Source organism: Mytilus galloprovincialis, chromosome 7 (genome assembly GCF_965363235.1).
Source record: "Mytilus galloprovincialis chromosome 7, xbMytGall1.hap1.1, whole genome shotgun sequence".
NCBI lineage: Eukaryota > Metazoa > Mollusca > Bivalvia > Mytilida > Mytilidae > Mytilus > Mytilus galloprovincialis.
In genome coordinates this window covers 10000001-10018308 of record NC_134844.1, presented here as the reverse complement: position 1 = coordinate 10018308, position 18308 = coordinate 10000001, and the positions used below count along the sequence as shown (strand labels likewise).

At 34.5% G+C, this 18308-nt stretch overlaps 1 protein-coding gene across 1 annotated transcript in view; it reads right to left on the bottom strand.

Moving 5' to 3' along the window:
- Nucleotides 1-258: 258 nt before the first annotated feature.
- LOC143082267 (uncharacterized) overlaps nucleotides 259-18308 on the bottom strand; it is a 25546-nt gene continuing 7496 nt past the window's right edge. Inside the window, exons 8-24 of the mRNA XM_076257867.1 lie at nucleotides 18241-18308; nucleotides 17220-17373; nucleotides 16536-16714; nucleotides 15725-15868; nucleotides 15095-15257; nucleotides 14397-14541; nucleotides 13917-14038; nucleotides 7925-8067; nucleotides 6597-6744; nucleotides 6138-6341; nucleotides 5399-5605; nucleotides 4118-4891; nucleotides 3661-3873; nucleotides 3080-3175; nucleotides 2243-2574; nucleotides 1452-1659; nucleotides 259-772 (exon numbers count right to left, since the gene is read on the bottom strand). The exon at nucleotides 18241-18308 is cut by the window's right edge and continues 165 nt beyond it. Of these exons, the coding sequence (XP_076113982.1) occupies nucleotides 495-772; nucleotides 1452-1659; nucleotides 2243-2574; nucleotides 3080-3175; nucleotides 3661-3873; nucleotides 4118-4891; nucleotides 5399-5605; nucleotides 6138-6341; nucleotides 6597-6744; nucleotides 7925-8067; nucleotides 13917-14038; nucleotides 14397-14541; nucleotides 15095-15257; nucleotides 15725-15868; nucleotides 16536-16714; nucleotides 17220-17373; nucleotides 18241-18308 (3578 nt within the window). The 3' untranslated portion in view covers nucleotides 259-494. The remainder of the gene's footprint in view (nucleotides 773-1451; nucleotides 1660-2242; nucleotides 2575-3079; nucleotides 3176-3660; nucleotides 3874-4117; nucleotides 4892-5398; nucleotides 5606-6137; nucleotides 6342-6596; nucleotides 6745-7924; nucleotides 8068-13916; nucleotides 14039-14396; nucleotides 14542-15094; nucleotides 15258-15724; nucleotides 15869-16535; nucleotides 16715-17219; nucleotides 17374-18240) is intronic.

Genomic DNA, 18308 nt, shown 5'->3' with positions numbered 1-18308 from the left:
GGAGTAGCGAATTTTTGGCAAATAAAGAAAGAATAGAGACGAATGATATAAAAATTAAGAACGAAGAAACGAATGACAACCTATCAAGACAATGTAAGTAACAAATACAAAATTGGAGATTTCTAATAGATCTTTCAGATTTATAAACACATGCATTCATGAATTTTGGATCCTCAATGCTCTTCAACTTTGTACTTGTTTGGCTTTATAAATATTTTGATATGAGCGTCACTGATGAGTCTCATGTAGACGAAACGCGCGACTGCGGGTACTAAATAATAATTCTGGAACCTTTGATAACTATCAATATTATCGAAATTCATTAGTTTGTAAAAAGTATAATTGTTTAATCTTTTTAAAACATTTTATTTCTCATAATAAAATCAAAAAAATACTCATGCATATATATCAACCAGCTAATAAAAACAAAAAAAGTATCACAGAATTTATGAAAAGACGGTCACGGCATTAAAGTTTGTTTGTTATTCATGTTATTATAATTTGACAGCAGCATTTAGCACTGATGTCATTCCATTTGCTGAAACACATCGGACAGATATATATCCAGTTAAATCTCTCAGTGATTTGATCTTTTGAGGAAGTTGGAATTCTAAGAATGTGTTCTTTGTTTCCTGCCACTGTATAATATCAGCGCCACCTAGCGTTGTTCCTGCTGACACCTCATAATACAAAGGTTGATGAACTTTAAAGTGATCTTCCCAAGAGGACGTTAGTGTACGGTTATCTAAAACCAGTTGTAAGTGCGGGTTCTCTGCAATTGTCATAATGTAAAAAAGTTACTGTAGATGAAAAGCAAAAGAACCGATACAAAACATACTGTTCAAATCTATATAGAGAAATTATAACTATAATGGTTTTATTTGACCAAAACACATGGTTCTCGTTTAAAGCCGTCAATCATTTTTCGCACAATCAAATGAGATATACAGAACTTCGAATTGAACAGAATGAAAAATGATATACTAACACATTCATTAATTTGAACAGATTTTAGAAATTTTAGAAACAAGAATATATAGTTAAATAAAGTTAGCAATACTGTATTGCTAGTCTTTAATACACAAACAAGGTCATGCTGGAATGTGTCATACTTTCTCATGATCGTATCATATGTTGTATTCTCAAAACGTTGGTCTTAATACTTATTAATGAGACATTATTTTGTTTGCGTCAAATATCTTGTACAGTATTATAGTAATGTTAAATTTTGATGTAAAACAAACTTATTGTAACATATAAAACAATAATACTGTGAACAAGACAAAAAGTAATTGTTCCATACTCTGTAGATGAAGTTGGATTATTTGTGTCGTTGAGACAACATTTATGACTGTCTCTATTATAAAAATATTTCACATTTTTGTTGGTACATACGTAGGTCTACTAATTGACTCATTTGTTTTAACTACATAGATTTTAAGTGTACACACCTATCAATGCAGGGACTTTTGATGAAACAACGATATTTGAAGACACAGGTTCGCTCCTAAGATACATTTTGTTTACAGCTTTAATACTAGTGGTAAAGTTTCCAGTCCTAAGATCTAGTCCTGTAAACACACAAAAGGAAGTATCTTGGTCCTCAGCGATTATTGATTTAGAAATCACAGTTGTCTTATCTTGGCTGTGAAACGTAAGCTGAAAAATAAAAAAGAAATTGTATTGTTTTTAAGCAATATTGTTATGTTTGTTTACATTTAAATATTATTAAAGCAATATAAATGACATAGTAGTCAAACTGATGAATGTCATTGCTTTTAAAAAAAAACATTGTTGTTTAAAATTGAAAAATTAAAAATAAATGCAATTTTTCCATGAATAATGTCATTGTTTGGTATCAAGCAACGGAAACATCATTTTATATACATATCGCAAACAATACGACAATCTATGGTCACCTGGAAGATTTCTACTTTAACAATGTTGAAGAGAATAAAAATCTGAAAATATGCACACTGGCTTATTATAAACATTTAAAAATTTTGAACTACATGTATATGGGTTGCCGATTGACGGAATGAATACAGGAAAAGGAACTCCCCAACGACAACACGGGTTTTGTTTGACTAAATTTCAACTTTGAAAAATCGCAAATCCTAATCCACACATAAATAATCCTGAAATGTATCATGCTTTAAGTCAGGTTGGTTATTTTTGTGACCCGACCAAAGCTAATTTCCATACAATCAAGATTAATATATTATTTTTAACTACGACTTACAAGGTAGGAATCGACACCAGTCAGATCCTCAAATCCTGTCCATTTTACTCTTACGTATGATGTATCACCCTGATAATGATGCTTAGGGTTATACTCTGTTAATGTATGTGGTAGAATTTCTACTTCAGCAGTCGTTGTATTTGGTGGAAGATTTGATATTTTAACACCGTTTGAAGACTTGGAAGACATTAATCCGGCTTTACTTCTACATCGTAAGGTCACGTGGAGCATTTGCATTGATATTTGGCTGCTGGGAAACACTTTTGATACCCTATTTAATCCTTGAAGTAATTCTTGGAATGTTTGGATTTCATTGCCGAACGGTTGGTAACCTACAATAAAAACATTGTTTCATTGATTTATTGGTGGTGGACTCGCGTCGCCTCAACACAAAAAAAAACTATGTTCTTTGTTTTAAAAGGAAAAGTAAAGTAAAAAATCCTAAAGTAATACAGGATCGTTTTGTTTTTAGTAAAAATGGACGCAAATGACAAACATGGTTTTCAAAAATATCATAAGTTTGGGTTTATGTAAACAAATTGACAACACCATGCCTAATTTAGAATAAGGACGAAAAGACATATAACATGTTACAAAAAAAACCCCAGAAAACTTAAGACTGAGCAACATGAACCACACCAAAAAAATAAAAAACAACCCCGAACTCAGATGTTCTAAAAAGACAAGATTTTTCTGGTTCATTCTATAAACTAAGTCGTTATGTCGACATCTACATGTGTTGAATATAAAATATTTGACAGAGCATGTCAAATTGTATACATGCAGTTTTATAGATTTGTAAGTCTTTAATTTTGTACCATTCGTACAAATACTTACCGACTGCCCATTCACAGACATCAATCCCAGATTCAGAGTCATGTACCTCCCAATTAGCAGATACTTCATCGGTAGTTTGTGCATCGATGTCAGATCCTAAAACATATAGAAACATATGAGTTCTGTATATATTTCAGTTGATAAATCAATTCATGATTTGTTATCATCACTGTTCGTTTTGTGGCTCTCGCATGCTTATCTTCATTTATGATATATTGAGCTTACATCATCTATATTTTATTATTATTTCTCCTTTTTTATATGTGTCTTCCTACTCGGGATGGAAATCACATGAAATTAATGATGAAATGATGTTGTTTCGCATTGCAAGTTAAAGTCAGTTTAAAGGAGACCCATACCCACCTTTTCTCTACTTTACTCAAAATGACTGAATGGAATCATCCAATCAAATTCGATTAAAACCTTGTTGGTGCATAATTTTATATTTAAATGTTTTGCATTATTCTTTTTCTTTCGTTTTGAAGACGACGTATTTTGATATAAACATGATAAACTTAAATCAAATACATCAAATATTTTACAAAGATTAACATCTGATTCTATTTTTGTCATTTACATACCTATTCCATCATTTATAAAATCTATATACGGTGGCGTTAAGTCAACAAGCAAGTCTTCAGCATGCACCTCGTGTCTCAATCCTGCAGCATTTGTAGCGATGACAGTGATATGAATGACTGACGTATGGGCTAAGCTGACGTTGTAGTTGTAAGCAAAATTGTTCAGACCGACACTTGTGAATCCTTGGACTTCTGTACTTCCTTCTGTATAGCCTACAAATAAATATGATTTTTTAAATGTGTTAGTGCATTGTATAATGAATAGAAAGCATGCCTGATTTAGCATTTGTTTTCGGAAATATATTTAACGTAGCTACTTAGCCACCTTGTACAGTTGGCGTCAACATTTTCAGGTTTTATTTTTATCTATATAAGTTTAAAAAAAATATGTTTACAATGAAATTACACATGATAGTTTACAGTTTGTGAAATTTTAAATTCTATGATTTCTATTTACCAATAGCCCACATGTAATCTATTATCGGACTCTCTGGATCAACAAAATTCCAAGATGCATGAATCGACGACCATTGATGCAAGGCAACCACATGTGCGTGGATATGTTTGCCATTTTCATTTTCATCACTGTGATGATGAAAAATGGTCCTCTGAACTTTCAAATCATCGAACAAAATGCCGGTATGACCAGTCATACTTCCAATACTGATAGTTGCTTCGAAAGTAGAGGCACGGAAATAGAATGTGTGGTGATGCCAGTTTAATTCTTTAGAGGAACTACCGTGTTTGTCCTGCTTTGTGTAAACCATGAATACGTGTCTTTTATCTCCAATTTCTACATATCCTTCTTTATTAGCTAAAACAGCCCCAAGTATTGGTGGATGAGCGGTTACAAAAGTAACTCGGAATAAATGTCCAGCTTTAAGGTTTAATGTTTGAGATATTTGGCCTTCAACTAATACGAAGGATCTGCCGTCTATTGCTAGATTTTTATCGGACTTTAAGACACTCACGCAGCTCCCTATTGAACTATTCCATCCAGAGACACGTACAATAGAATTGCATACATTGATATTGATTATATTATCCCAGTCAATAGGTACACCACCGTCTGTATCCTCAAATGAAGGATTTTCAGCTAGATTATGATCTAAATGTTCCATTAACGTAGGTTCTGGGTGTGTAGAGTCAAGCATGATGCCATTTGATTTTACAGTTTTAGATTTATGTCCTTTAACATCCATTGCATAAACAAGACTCTCGATTTCAGCTCCTGCATTAAAAAATAGATTGATTATCATATATATTCATCATGTTGAAATTTGTTAATAATTTCTTTGAATCCCAATATATATATATTATCTTATAAAAATATACTTGAAATATTGTGAAATATAATATTTTTTAAATTGAAACATCGAATGCCTATTAATTTGCATGGTATAATACACTCGGTTTCATTGTACTAGACTAATTTATAGAAACAAGACGTTGTTAATTCTTTATATTCAATCTGTGATTTTACATTAACATAATAAGATATACGAATATGTGGTATGATTGCCGATTAGACAACTCTCTATCCAAGTCACTATCTGTAAAAGTAAATTATAGGTCAAAATACGGAATCTTGGCTTACACCGAACAGCAAGCTGTAAAGGGCCCGAACGGAAATAATTTTTTACCTGTATAAATGCGTGAACTGTTATAAAAAAACATCAAAATGCCGCCAAGTAGAGAAAAAAACACAGGTAAATAGAGACAGGAAATAATTTTTTACCTGTATCAATGCGTGAGCTGTTTATAATTCTGGACACAGAATGATGAATGCCAACGTTTTCCCAGTCTCTTACATCACATGTTGTAGTTTTAGATTTAGTTTGTACACACCACATGTAATGTGTTAATCCAGAATCTCGGTCCGAAAATCCGTGCCATGAAGCCCCGGTAACATCTGAATTGTTCTTGTAATCAATGTCGTGTATACCTATTGATGAAAAATGAATAGATATTTGTCCACAGCACAAATATTGTCTACGGTATCAATAGCATTTAGGAACAATTTAAGAGTTTAGTACGTTTTATGGACGTATTTATTTTTGTGTATTCCTTAATTCTCTCTTAAAGTCTCTTGATTTAGTTCGAAAGCTGCTACTGAGATCTTCTAGACTAGTTTAACCCAACACGATAATGTGTCTGTCGGAGACGTATAAAGGATGTACGTATAAAGGATGTGGATGATGAATACTATAAACAATTAATTTAACCACCAAATTCTTTCAAGTAGATGTGGTACATGTGGTTAATAAAAATTAAAATATACACTAAACCAATCTAAAAACTGTGACAGATTGTCAACCATGATACAATCTGATGTTTATTTTGTTGATGAGTTTTAATAATTGGATATAAGTATAAATATATCTATTGATATACATACCAACGTATATTCTCAAATATTTATTGCGTCTTATTGCCGTTCCTTTATGTTTAATTGAATTTATGTGCATTATACTCACCTATACCATCGTAGACTGTACCAGTAACTGGTGGCTGAGAGTCTACCATGATACCGTCTGATGTTTCAGTAGCATGGATACCAGAGTAACTGTATCCTACAACATTACTGTAAAAAACTTTGCCTGGAGATAATGGCACTCGACTGATGTTATGAGACGTAATTGATCCTGGAAGATCCAATTCCACTTCATGGATATCATGACCTTCAAAAAATTCTTCAATTTAATTTAATTCATTAAAATTAATTCTTACTGTTTTTCTTTTAACTAATAACAATGTTTGAAGGAAAGAGAAGTTAAATTAAAAGTCATAAGAGAAATAAAACGCAAGCATAAACAAAGGATGAAAATTGAAAACTTTAACTTTTGTCCTTGTTTTTTAAAAACTTTGGTTACCTTTACTGACAATACTGAGGAAATTTGTTGGGTCATAATAGTGCCAATTATACAAAGATATACCTCCTGGATATGTACTAAGATACACTTTAAACTTGTCAATAATTTTGGAATCATCCTTAAACACGTTTGTCCATCTGATTGTAAAAGGAGCTCCAGGTTTAATGTAATCTATATCCTTCTTCCAGTGACCAGGTATTTGTTCCACAACCTAAAATTATTAATATGAAAATAAAGTATTATCTCTGTGGTATCTTGTACCTATCTTATAACACAAGTTTTTTTATAAAATAAACAATAAAAATTAATGAAATCTATTAAAAAAAGCTAATATCAAATAACAGTAGCCAATATCACTAACCACCATTTACAAAATTTAGTTGTTTTAAGATAAATGAAATTTGAACATTGGTTAAACTATAGTAAGTTATTAGAAATAAACAAAACAATACAATAATTAAAACAAATATAAGGGATAGATAAAGGCAACAGTAGTATACCGCTGTTCAAAACTCATAAATCCATGGACAAAAATAAAATCGGGGTAACAAACTAAAACCGAGGGAAACGCATCAAATATAAGAGGAGAACAACGACACAACACTAAAATGTAACACACACAGAAACGGACCAAGCATCAGACAAAATCCCACGAGAATAACAAATATAACATCAAAACGAAATACATGAATTTGGGATAGACAAGTACCGTGACACGTCTTATCGCAATGTGAAATTACACTCAAAAATAAGAGAAAACAAACGACGCAACGTTAAAATGTAACACACACAGAAACGAACAATAATATAACAATGGCCATATTCCTGACTTGGTACAGGACATTTGTAAAGGAAAAAATCTTCCGAAATGCTTTCAGAAATCATAAATAAAAGAGTCCGTTATATAAAATATTGGATTTTGCTGTTATTTCTTTATGAAAACAAAATAGCTATAGTTACTCTCTCTAGAAAGCTTTTTTTTAAATAGTTAATATTATTAAAAGTATATGATATACTTGAGACTACATATCAATATTAAATATGCTCTGTAATTTTATTCAAAAGTAATATACATAATTGCAAATGGCAGATACATTTCTGAACCGAACATTTCGATCCAGGAATGTGAAATGAATCTCAGGCAAAGACATTTTCACATTTTATGTTTTTTTCATGATCAATTAATACGAATCAAGATACGTCTTTAAACGAAAAAATCACAATTGTCTCTTCTTGAGTTTTGTAATCACAGCAATATACATTTTAATCACTGAAGTTTGCTATTTAAAATATATATCAAGATTTTTTTTAATGTTGTTGAGAGGGCAACATGAATAGTGAAACAAATCTGTATTCCCTAAAACAAGAAATGAAAGTAAAAATGTACAAACCGCCGATCCTTTAATTTTTCGTCTAGGAAGAGGAGTGGACATAGCTAATATTCCATCTGTTTTGAAATCAGCAAATGTATTTTCGTCATACCAAACTCGTACAAAAATTGAATACGATACTGGTGATTCCTTTAACCGCTGACCTGTATTACAATACATATGGCAAATTTAATAAAATGTAAATATAAATTGAAAATGATCACGTAGTTGAATAAGGAATGAATTTTTACTATGCAGATTGATAGATCTGGGTTATAACATTGATAAGACACCAGTTTAAGAACTCGAAAAAAAACTAATAAAAATAGATAATGGCATCTTTTTCATCATGTGTCGAAACAATCGATTGAAGAAAGTAGATTATTTTCTTTCCGCCGGATCTCATTCAAAGAATCATGTATGAAATAACATAACGAATTCTATTTATCATGTTAGATTAAACATATTCATTTATAGTGGACTGGCAAACTAATTATTGCATTTAAATTAATCCCTTTCCACGTTGCAGTTGCAAGTGCTCCTTGAAGTGGCATTATCCTGCTCTTTATCGAAATCTACAAGGTTGTTCTTTAGTGCAAGAGATATGGCTCTATCTTTATACGGGTCAGCCATTTATCGTCTTCTTCAGACGTACTATCATCGTTACCGTAAGATCATATTCGCAAATGGTGTCAAGGGAAAATCGAAAATTCAGTCTCTGAAATTTTCTCCCCGGAGATGGGATCGAACCAGGAAGTTCCGAAGCACAAACCACCACACCACAGCTCTAACATGTTCAACGAACATTTTAAAAATATTTATATAATGAGAATCTGTCCATATTACACGATTACTTCACTGGCAAAATCATTTTCTATGTCTACAGAATCATAAAATATTGTGGTCAAATATCTAATTTTAATAATAACTAGAGGCTCTCAAGAGCCTGTATCGCTCACCTTATTCTACTTGGGTTTTTGAAATCATATGAAAAAATATAAAATTTGGCTAAAAGTGACAACACAACCTCATTGATAAGGAAAGGAACATGTTTAATTTCATTCAAAAGTCCCCCACTGGCGGCCATCTTGGATGGCGGATCGGCTCCAAAGTAACAACACTTGGTCAGCACCTCATAAGGAACATTCATGCCATGTTTGGTTTTATTCCATTCAGTGGTTCTCTAAAAGAAGTCATTTGTATGCATTTCCCATAGGGTCCTATGTTAAACTAAGTCCCCTGCTGGCGGCCATCTTGGATGATGGATCTGCTACAAAGTAACAACACTTGGTCAGCACCTCATAAGGAACATTCGTGCAATGTTAAGTTTTATTCCATTCAGTGGTTCTCTAAAAGAAGTCATTTGTATGCATTTCCAATAGGGTCCTATGTTAAACTAAGTCCCTGCTTGCGGCCATCTTGGATAATGGATCGGCTACAAAGTAACAACACTTGGTCAGCACCACATTAGGAACATTCATGCCATGTTTGATTTCATTCCATTCAGTGGTTCTCTAAAAGAAGTCATTTGTATGCATTTCCAATAGGGTCCTATGTTAAACTAAGTCCCATGCTGGCGGCCATCTTGGATGATGGATGGGCTACAAAGAAACAACACATGGTCAGCACGGCATAAGGAACATTCATGCAATGTTTGGTTTCATTCCATTCAGTTGTTCTCTAAAAGAAGTCATTTGTATGCATTTCCCATAGGGTCCTATGTTAAACTAAGTCCCCCGCTGGCGTCAATCTTGGATAATGGATCGGCTACAAAGTAACAACACTTGGTCAGCACCACATTAGGAACATTCATGCCATGTTTGATTTCATTCCATTCAGTGGTTCTCTAAAAGAAGTCATTTGTATGCATTTCCCATAGGGTCCTATGTTAAACTAAGTCCCCCGCTGGCGGCCATCTTGGATGATGGATTGGCTACAAAGTAACAACAATTGGTCAGCACTCCATAAGGAACATTCATGCTATGTTTGGTTTCATTCCATTCAGTGGTTCTCTAGAAGAAGTCATTTGTATGCATTTCCCATAGGGTCCTATGTTAAACTAAGTCCCCCGCTGGCGGCCATCTTGGATGATGGATCGGCTACAAAGTAACAACACTTGGTCAGCACTCCATAAGGAACATTCATGCTATGTTTGGTTTCATTCCATTCAGTGGTTCTCTAGAAGAAGTCATTTGTATGCATTTCCCATAGGGTCCTATGTTAAACTAAGTCCCCCGCTGGCGGCCATCTTGGATGATGGATCGGCTACAAAGTAACAACACTTGGTCAGCACCCCAGAAGGAACATTCATGCTATGTTTGGTTTTATTCCATTCAGTGGTTCTCTAAAAGAAGTCATTTGTATGCATTTTCCATAGGGTCCTATGTTAAACTAAGTCCCCTGCTGGCGGCCATCTTGGATGATGGATCTGCTACAAAGTAACAACACTTGGTCAGCACCTCATAAGGAACATTCATGCAATGTTTAGTTTTATTCCATTCAGTGGTTCTCTAAAAGAAGTCATTTGTATGCATTTCCAATAGGGTCCTATGTTAAACTAAGTCCCTGCTGGCGGCCATCTTGGATAATGGATCGGCTACAAAGTAACAACACTTGGTCAGCACCACATTAGGAACATTCATGCCATGTTTGATTTCATTCCATTCAGTGGTTCTCTAAAAGAAGTCATTTGTATGCATTTCCCATAGGGTCCTATGTTAAACTAAGTACCCCGCTGGCGGCCATCTTGGATGATGGATTGGCTACAAAGTAACAACACTTGGTCAGCACTCCATAAGGAACATTCATGCTATGTTTGGTTTCATTCCATTTAGTGGTTCTCTAGAAGAAGTCATTTGTATGCATTTTCCATAGGGTCCTATGTTAAACTAAGTCCCCCGCTGGCGGCCATCTTGGATGATGGATCGGCTACAAAGTAACAACACTTGGTCAGCACTCCATAAGGAACATTCATGCTATGTTTGGTTTTATTCCATTTAGTGGTTCTCTAGAAGAGGTCATTTGTATGCATTTCCAATAGGGTCCTATGTTAAACTAAGTCCCCCGCTGGCGGCCATCTTGGATGATGGATCGGCTACAAAGTAACAACACTTGGTCAGCACCCCATAAGAAACATTCATGCTATGTTTGGTTTTATTCCATTCAGTGGTTCTCTAAAAGAAGTCATTTGTATGCATTTCCCATAGGGTCCTATGTTAAACTAAGTCCCCTGCTGGCGGCCATCTTGGATGATGGATCTGCTACAAAGTAACAACACTTGGTCAGCACCTCATAAGGAACATTCATGCAATGTTTAGTTTTATTCCATTCAGTGGTTCTCTAAAAGAAGTCATTTGTATGCATTTCCCATAGGGTCCTATGTTAAACTAAGTCCCCCGCTGGCGGCCATCTTGGATGATGGATTGGCTACAAAGTAACAACACTTGGTCAGCACTCCATAAGGAACATTCATGCTATGTTTGGTTTCATTCCATTCAGTGGTTCTCTAGAAGAAGTCATTTGTATGCATTTGCCATAGGGTCCTATGTTAAACTAAGTCCCATGCTGGCGGCCATCTTGGATGATGGATGGGCTACAAAGAAACAACACATGGTCAGCACGGCATAAGGAACATTCATGCTATGTTTGGTTTCATTCCATTCAGTGGTTCTCTAAAAGAAGTCATTTGTATGCATTTCCCATAGGGTCCTATGTTAAACTAAGTCCCCCGCTGGCGTCAATCTTGGATAATGGATCGGCTACAAAGTAACAACACTTGGTCAGCACCCCATAAGGAACATTCATGCTATGTTTGGTTTTATTCCATTCAGTGGTTCTCTAAAAGAAGTCATTTGTATGCATTTCCCATAGGGTCCTATGTTAAACTAAGTCCCCCGCTGGCGGCCATCTTGGATGATGGATTGGCTACAAAGTAACAACACTTGGTCAGCACTCCATAAGGAACATTCATGCTATGTTTGGTTTCATTCCATTCAGTGGTTCTCTAGAAGAAGTCATTTGTATGCATTTCCCATAGGGTCCTATGTTAAATTAAGTCCCCGGCTGGCGGCCATCTTGGATGATGGATCGGCTACAAAGTAATAACACTTGGTCAGCACCACATAAGGAACATTCATGCTATGTTTGGTTTTATTCCATTCAGTGGTTCTCTAAAAGAAGTCATTTGTATGCATTTCCCATAGGGTCCTATGTTAAACTAAGTTCCCGGCTGGCGGCCATCTTGGATGATGGATCGGCTACAAAGTAACAACACTTGATCAGCACCTCATAAGGAACATTCATGCCATGTTTGGTTTCATTCCATTCAGTGGTTCTCTAGAGGAAGTCATTTGTATGCATTTCCCATAGGGTCCTATGTTAAACTAAGTCCCCCGCTGGCGGCCATCTTGGATGATGGATCGGCAACAAAGTAACAACACTTGGTCAGCACCTCATAAGGAACATTCATGCCATGTTTGGTTTCATTCAATTCAGTGGTTCTCTAAAAGAAGTCATTTGTATGCATTTCCCATAGGGTCCTATGTTAAACTAAGTCCCCTGCTGGCGGCCATCTTGGATGATGGATCGGCTACAAAGTAACAACACTTGGTCAGCACCCCATAAGGAACATTCATGCTATGTTTGGTTTTATTCCATTCAGTGGTTCTCTAGAGGAAGTCATTTGTATGCATTTCCCATAGGGTCCTATGTTAAACTAAGTCCCCCGCTGGCGGCCATCTTGGATGATGGATCGGCAACAAAGTAACAACACTTGGTCAGCACCTCATAAGGAACATTCATGCCATGTTTGGTTTCATTCAATTCAGTGGTTCTCTAAAAGAAGTCATTTGTATGCATTTCCCATAGGGTCCTATGTTAAACTAAGTCCCCTGCTGGCGGCCATCTTGGATGATGGATCGGCTACAAAGTAACAACACTTGGTCAGCACCCCATAAGGAACATTCATGCTATGTTTGGTTTTATTCCATTCAGTGGTTCTCTTAAAGAAGTCATTTGTATGCATTTCCCATAGGGTCCTATGTTAAACTAAGTCCCCGGCTAGCAGCCATCTTGGATGATGGATCGGCAACAAAGTAACAACACTTGGTCAGTACCTCATAAGGAACATTCAAGCCATGTTTGGTTTCATTCCATTCAGTGGTTCTCTAAAAGAAGTCATTTGTATGCATTTCCCATAGGGTCCTATGTTAAACTAAATCCCCCGCTGGCGGCCATCTTGGATGATGGATCGGCTACAAAGTAACAACACTTGGTCAGCACCTCATAAGGAACATTCATGCCATGTTTGGTTCCATTCCATTCAGTGGTTCTCTAGAAGAAGTTCAACATGTAAATTGTTAACGACGACGACGACGGACGACGACGACGACGGACGACGGACACCAAGTGGTGAGAAAAGCTCACTTGGCCCTTCGGGCCAGGTGAGCTAAAAATTAGGAAGATCATATCATAGGAAAAGTGTGTACTAAGAAGTAAAGTAGCTTGAACTTTCACTTATCAAAAACTACCTTGACCAAAATCTTTAAAATGAAACGAGACAGACGTACGAACGGCCACACAGACCGTAAAGTGGAATGCCCCTATGTGGGGCATTAAAATGTGTTTTTCTTTTACTTAAATTATAGAAAATGAGTTCACCGATATAACTGCTGTCACAATCGGGGTACACACTGTAGCCGTCACTGCTTCCCCGTTAAGCGGTCAATCCGTTTTTTAAGCACGTTTTGTGTGAGGTTAGTGCCTGAAACTTTCGTATTATATATATTTTATGTGTACCATTGTAAATCTGTTTGCTATTTAGGTTTGTTTTTCTTTTGGAAATAGCTATTTTGGGCCCGTAGTCGATAACACTCATTTTTAATGTTTGAAAGCCCACTCGATTTCTTGACTATTACGGTTCCTTTTTCATATAGTCATTATCATTTTTACATTAATTTATGGTGATAATTATGGCATTGAATACTTTGTATCTAGTTTAATTTCATATCAGTACCTCTTTTAATGTTCAATATTGCCTGATTTGTTTGCCCTGCATGATGCCAAACATCGTCATTTAAATTGTCAAAGACTCCTTCTGGTTCTTCCTTATCTGAATATCCTGCTGTCCATTCATACCTTTAACAATTTGAATATTTTAAATACATGAATTTCCGGAGTTGCTCCGTCTCCTTTTCGTGAACAGCTGATATATGTCTTATTCTAAGATGAATTATAATGATTTATCAAAGAAGATTTCTTGTGCTTTTAGAAAGCGAGAAAAGCTATATTCAGAAAACAATGTAATATAGCAAATCACTAACCAATTTATCAAAGGAATTTCAAAATAAACACTATGTATCCCTTTTTGCATATATAAGTTTTTTTTAGACCAAGAAATTGCATTCGTGTACACTAAATTATACGTTTTTTCAATAATAATCTATGATTTACTCGATTCTGTTTTGAATTTGAAAATTATTTATGTTATATTTACCATAATGGTCTCAATCCTTGAGCTTGTACTACATGCCATTTGGCAGCCAGGGCGACATTTGATGGTGTATACTTCACATCACTAAAGGGAGACGTCTCCTGAATATTTGTTATATCATATATGCCTAACAAGTTGTTATTATTTGCTGAAACACAAATCTACTAAGTGCAAACACATATATCAATATAGATTATATATTTTGAGGACTAGTTGTTGCATTTAAAAATATTTGGTCAATTTTCAATTTAGTGCATGAAGCATAGAGGTGTATAACTAGCTTCTACTTTTATATTAAAGTATTACAGAGTGTTAAACTATAAGAACTTTGCAATATACATTGAAAACGCAATCATATCTTTTAAGTTTGAAACTTCGTCAGTGCGCATCATAAGTTACAATGTTATAATTTCTATCCATTACGGTATTTGACGTCGAAGCTAGTTGTACGATGTATGTAGTTTTTGAAAATGTGTTCACATCAACTAGTAGAAAAAAATATCAAAATATATCAGGCTTTAAAATGTGTAAGACAGACGCGAGTTTATTCTAAAACAAAAGTATCATAGAAGCTGGAATTGAAATAAGTGCCCTGAGTAGAAATCTTCAGCGTCTCCCATTTAAACAAACTAATAATTTGGATGCATATTGCACATACTTTATTATAAAAAAATAAGATATTTTGTATGAAATTGTAATACCTTTGGTCACATCATTACATGCTCGTTTTGAACAGCGTTGTCCTTGAGCAGCACAAACACAATGTCCTTGACACGTGACCGCGGAACATCTCCTAATCAATTCTAATGAACCTCCGGGTACAAGTTTAAATTGAGAATGTATCATTCTGCTTGGTAATCCAATCTGTAATTGCAAAATTCTTTAATGCAGAATTACCTCAGTTGCAATCATAATTTTAGAAATTCATCTATACTGCTCAAAGTTCATATCCATTTGAAATATAATACATAACATTCGAGATAAAAACAAATTGGATAAAGAGTGTTGGGTAAATAAATGGATTAACCAATGGATAACAAAAGAAATAATCAATGCGGTTTTTTTTCTGATACAGTCATGTATAACTTGCTTAAAATTTAATCTTAAAAATAAGAAAAGTATAGATATTACCTCCAATAAAATATGGACTTAAATTTCCAATTAAAACTTTTCACTTTAAATGTCCGGCATCACAACATAACAATCACTTTACATATTGTAAAGGAAGCGTCTTTATCAACATTTTATTTTTTGGTCCTCGACTAGATGATGTTATTGTAAACGTAATAGAACGCTATGTAACATGTATAACGGAGGTAAACACATTTTACCTGGTTGACCGCCCAAACGCTTACAAACACATGCTCAAACTTTGCCAAGTTTTTAGTATCTACTTCAAATGTCTGAACATATCCTTCATCATACTTGTCGACTCCCGATTGGTTATGTAGAAATTCCTGTGGTGAACCAGATATCTAAAAAAGAGTTGATTTTCTTTATTCCATACCGAATAGAAATAACAAGATGAACAATAAGCAAATTTCAACTTCAAAGTAGTATTGTCATTGGTTTTACTTCTGCACTGATAAAACTTCTACATTATTGTTTTATTTATCAATGAAATGTGACAGATATAACCTCAGAATATCTAAGTAGTGTTGAACAATCAACGCTTGATTCTATCAATAGAAAAGAATATTAAAAAAAAATATTGTTCATCAAATCTGTTGATGCTGATGATCCAATACGAACAATTAGAGTGTACGGGGAATGGCAATTTTTTGGAATAAAGTTGTGGAGAAATCAACAAATATAATGCAATGATGATAATAATCGAATCCAAGTGATCATAACCAATAGTAGTCAAATGAAATCATTCATAGTCACTGTCCATATGCCATCCGCACAAGTAGCTAGAGATCTCGACTGTAAAGAAAAAAAGAATCTGATCTCAGAACCAACCGAAAAGTACAAAGATGTTAACAAGACAATTATTTGCGAGGACAAGAATGCTTTACTATTGAGAGGTAACAGTGTTGAACCTATATCACAATTTGGAGTGCTCCGATATATAACGAAGGAACATACTTGTACAGAACAGAACAGTACAATTGACCAAAATATTAGAATTTCACATTTTACCTTATTAAAATCATCTGTCATATACTTGCTACCAAGGGATACAAAGTACTTGTCTATTCCAGTATGAAGATCTGTGAATCCTAACCATGACAACCAAAGTTTATATCTTGACCAATTCATCCAGTCATCAACATGTCGATGAAGATTTGCTGCGTGATCAGTTTTAATTGCAAACATGCCTAGGAAACAAACAGTGTATATGCCATTTACTTCAAATTTCCTCTAGCAGATAATTGGAAAGAAATGAATGTTGTGTTTATAATCTCTCACTATATATAGTATGGGTCAAATACAAAATATAGTAATCAATGAAGCTAAACAAAACCAAGTTGTTAGAGATAGAAATATTTAACATATGTATTGACGAATCATCTTTATACAATGTGAATTTAATAGCACAACTATGGCTTCAAATGTTGCAGTCCTTATGAGCTATTTTTTCAAAAGGAGCAACTCCATAGTCTTCAGTGCTTTACAGGAAAAAGAGTCAAGCATGGTTTACAAATGTTTCACGCACTTTTTGCTGTGCACACGAAGTATCTCTATGATTTTATCTTTCGTCTTACATGTATACAAAACGAGCTTTTAAGTTTACAACGAGGCAAACAAACTCAAATTCAGAACACATAGTGAACCTTATGACAATTATTTAAATACAGACGTGTGTTTAACATGTGTTAATACCTGAAGTTGGCGGAGAGCTGTCTATTACAATCCCTTTAGATTCGTCTTCAACGCATATTTTAGCACCATTACACACAATGAGTTTTACTGTATAATTACCACCATCATGCAAATCAATTTGAGAAAATGTGTACTCTCTTACAATGCCGTTTAACTACAAAATATAAATGCAAGTTTAAAAAAAAATATATTTACTTTTGATAGAATAGATGATTTGTGTAATAAGTGGCAATGAGACAGCTCTTCTTCCAAGTCATAATTTGTTAAAGTAAAAAAACAAAAGTCCGGTTTTGATTGCCAAAAAAATAAAATCGTGTCAATATTCAGAAAGCGGTTTTATGGAACACTTGGTGGAGCCAGCAACATTAAGGATAATTAGATAATTTAGGTTTAAACACAATGAAGGACGCTAAATGTTCTTCGTCTTTGAATTAAAGTCAAAAGAACATAGAAAAGACCGGATTTTCTCCATGGTAAGTGTCGTTGAAGTAAACGTTGAGTGTCCAAGTGAATTTACAATACCAAATACATTGATCAGGCAGTTAATGTCATGTGATTTTCACAAAAAAAAATGTAGTTTGGGCATTTAGCAATGGGGAAAACAATTCATTTGTCATGAAGGGAGTGTTTGAGAATGATTGAAGTGTTTAAAAATGGATGTATCATGTTTATTCACTTACCCTTCATTTTTTCAAATTCTGACTTGAATCAACGACCTCACAGTTTAAATCTATTCGGTACTGATCTTTACAATAGGAAGGTATTTTTGAGTGCACTGTTTAATGGAAAAACATATTGCCCATGCTGATGTCATCGATACATTTGATGACAATGGAAAGTTTTTTAAACGATTTTTTCACTCTTATCTGACATGACAGATATTTTTTTTTTACTTTTAACGGTGGTGTGTTATAGTGATTACCAGGGAATTACAAAATTGAGTATAAAATGAGGTTTCGAAAAATCAAAGCGTAAGATGACTGTACACTTAAAATACGCTTCTCTCAATTCTACTTATTACTTCTGTGGAAGATGTATTGAATTCGCCTCCTCTGTGTGATGCAATGGATAGATACTGGCGCTGTATAA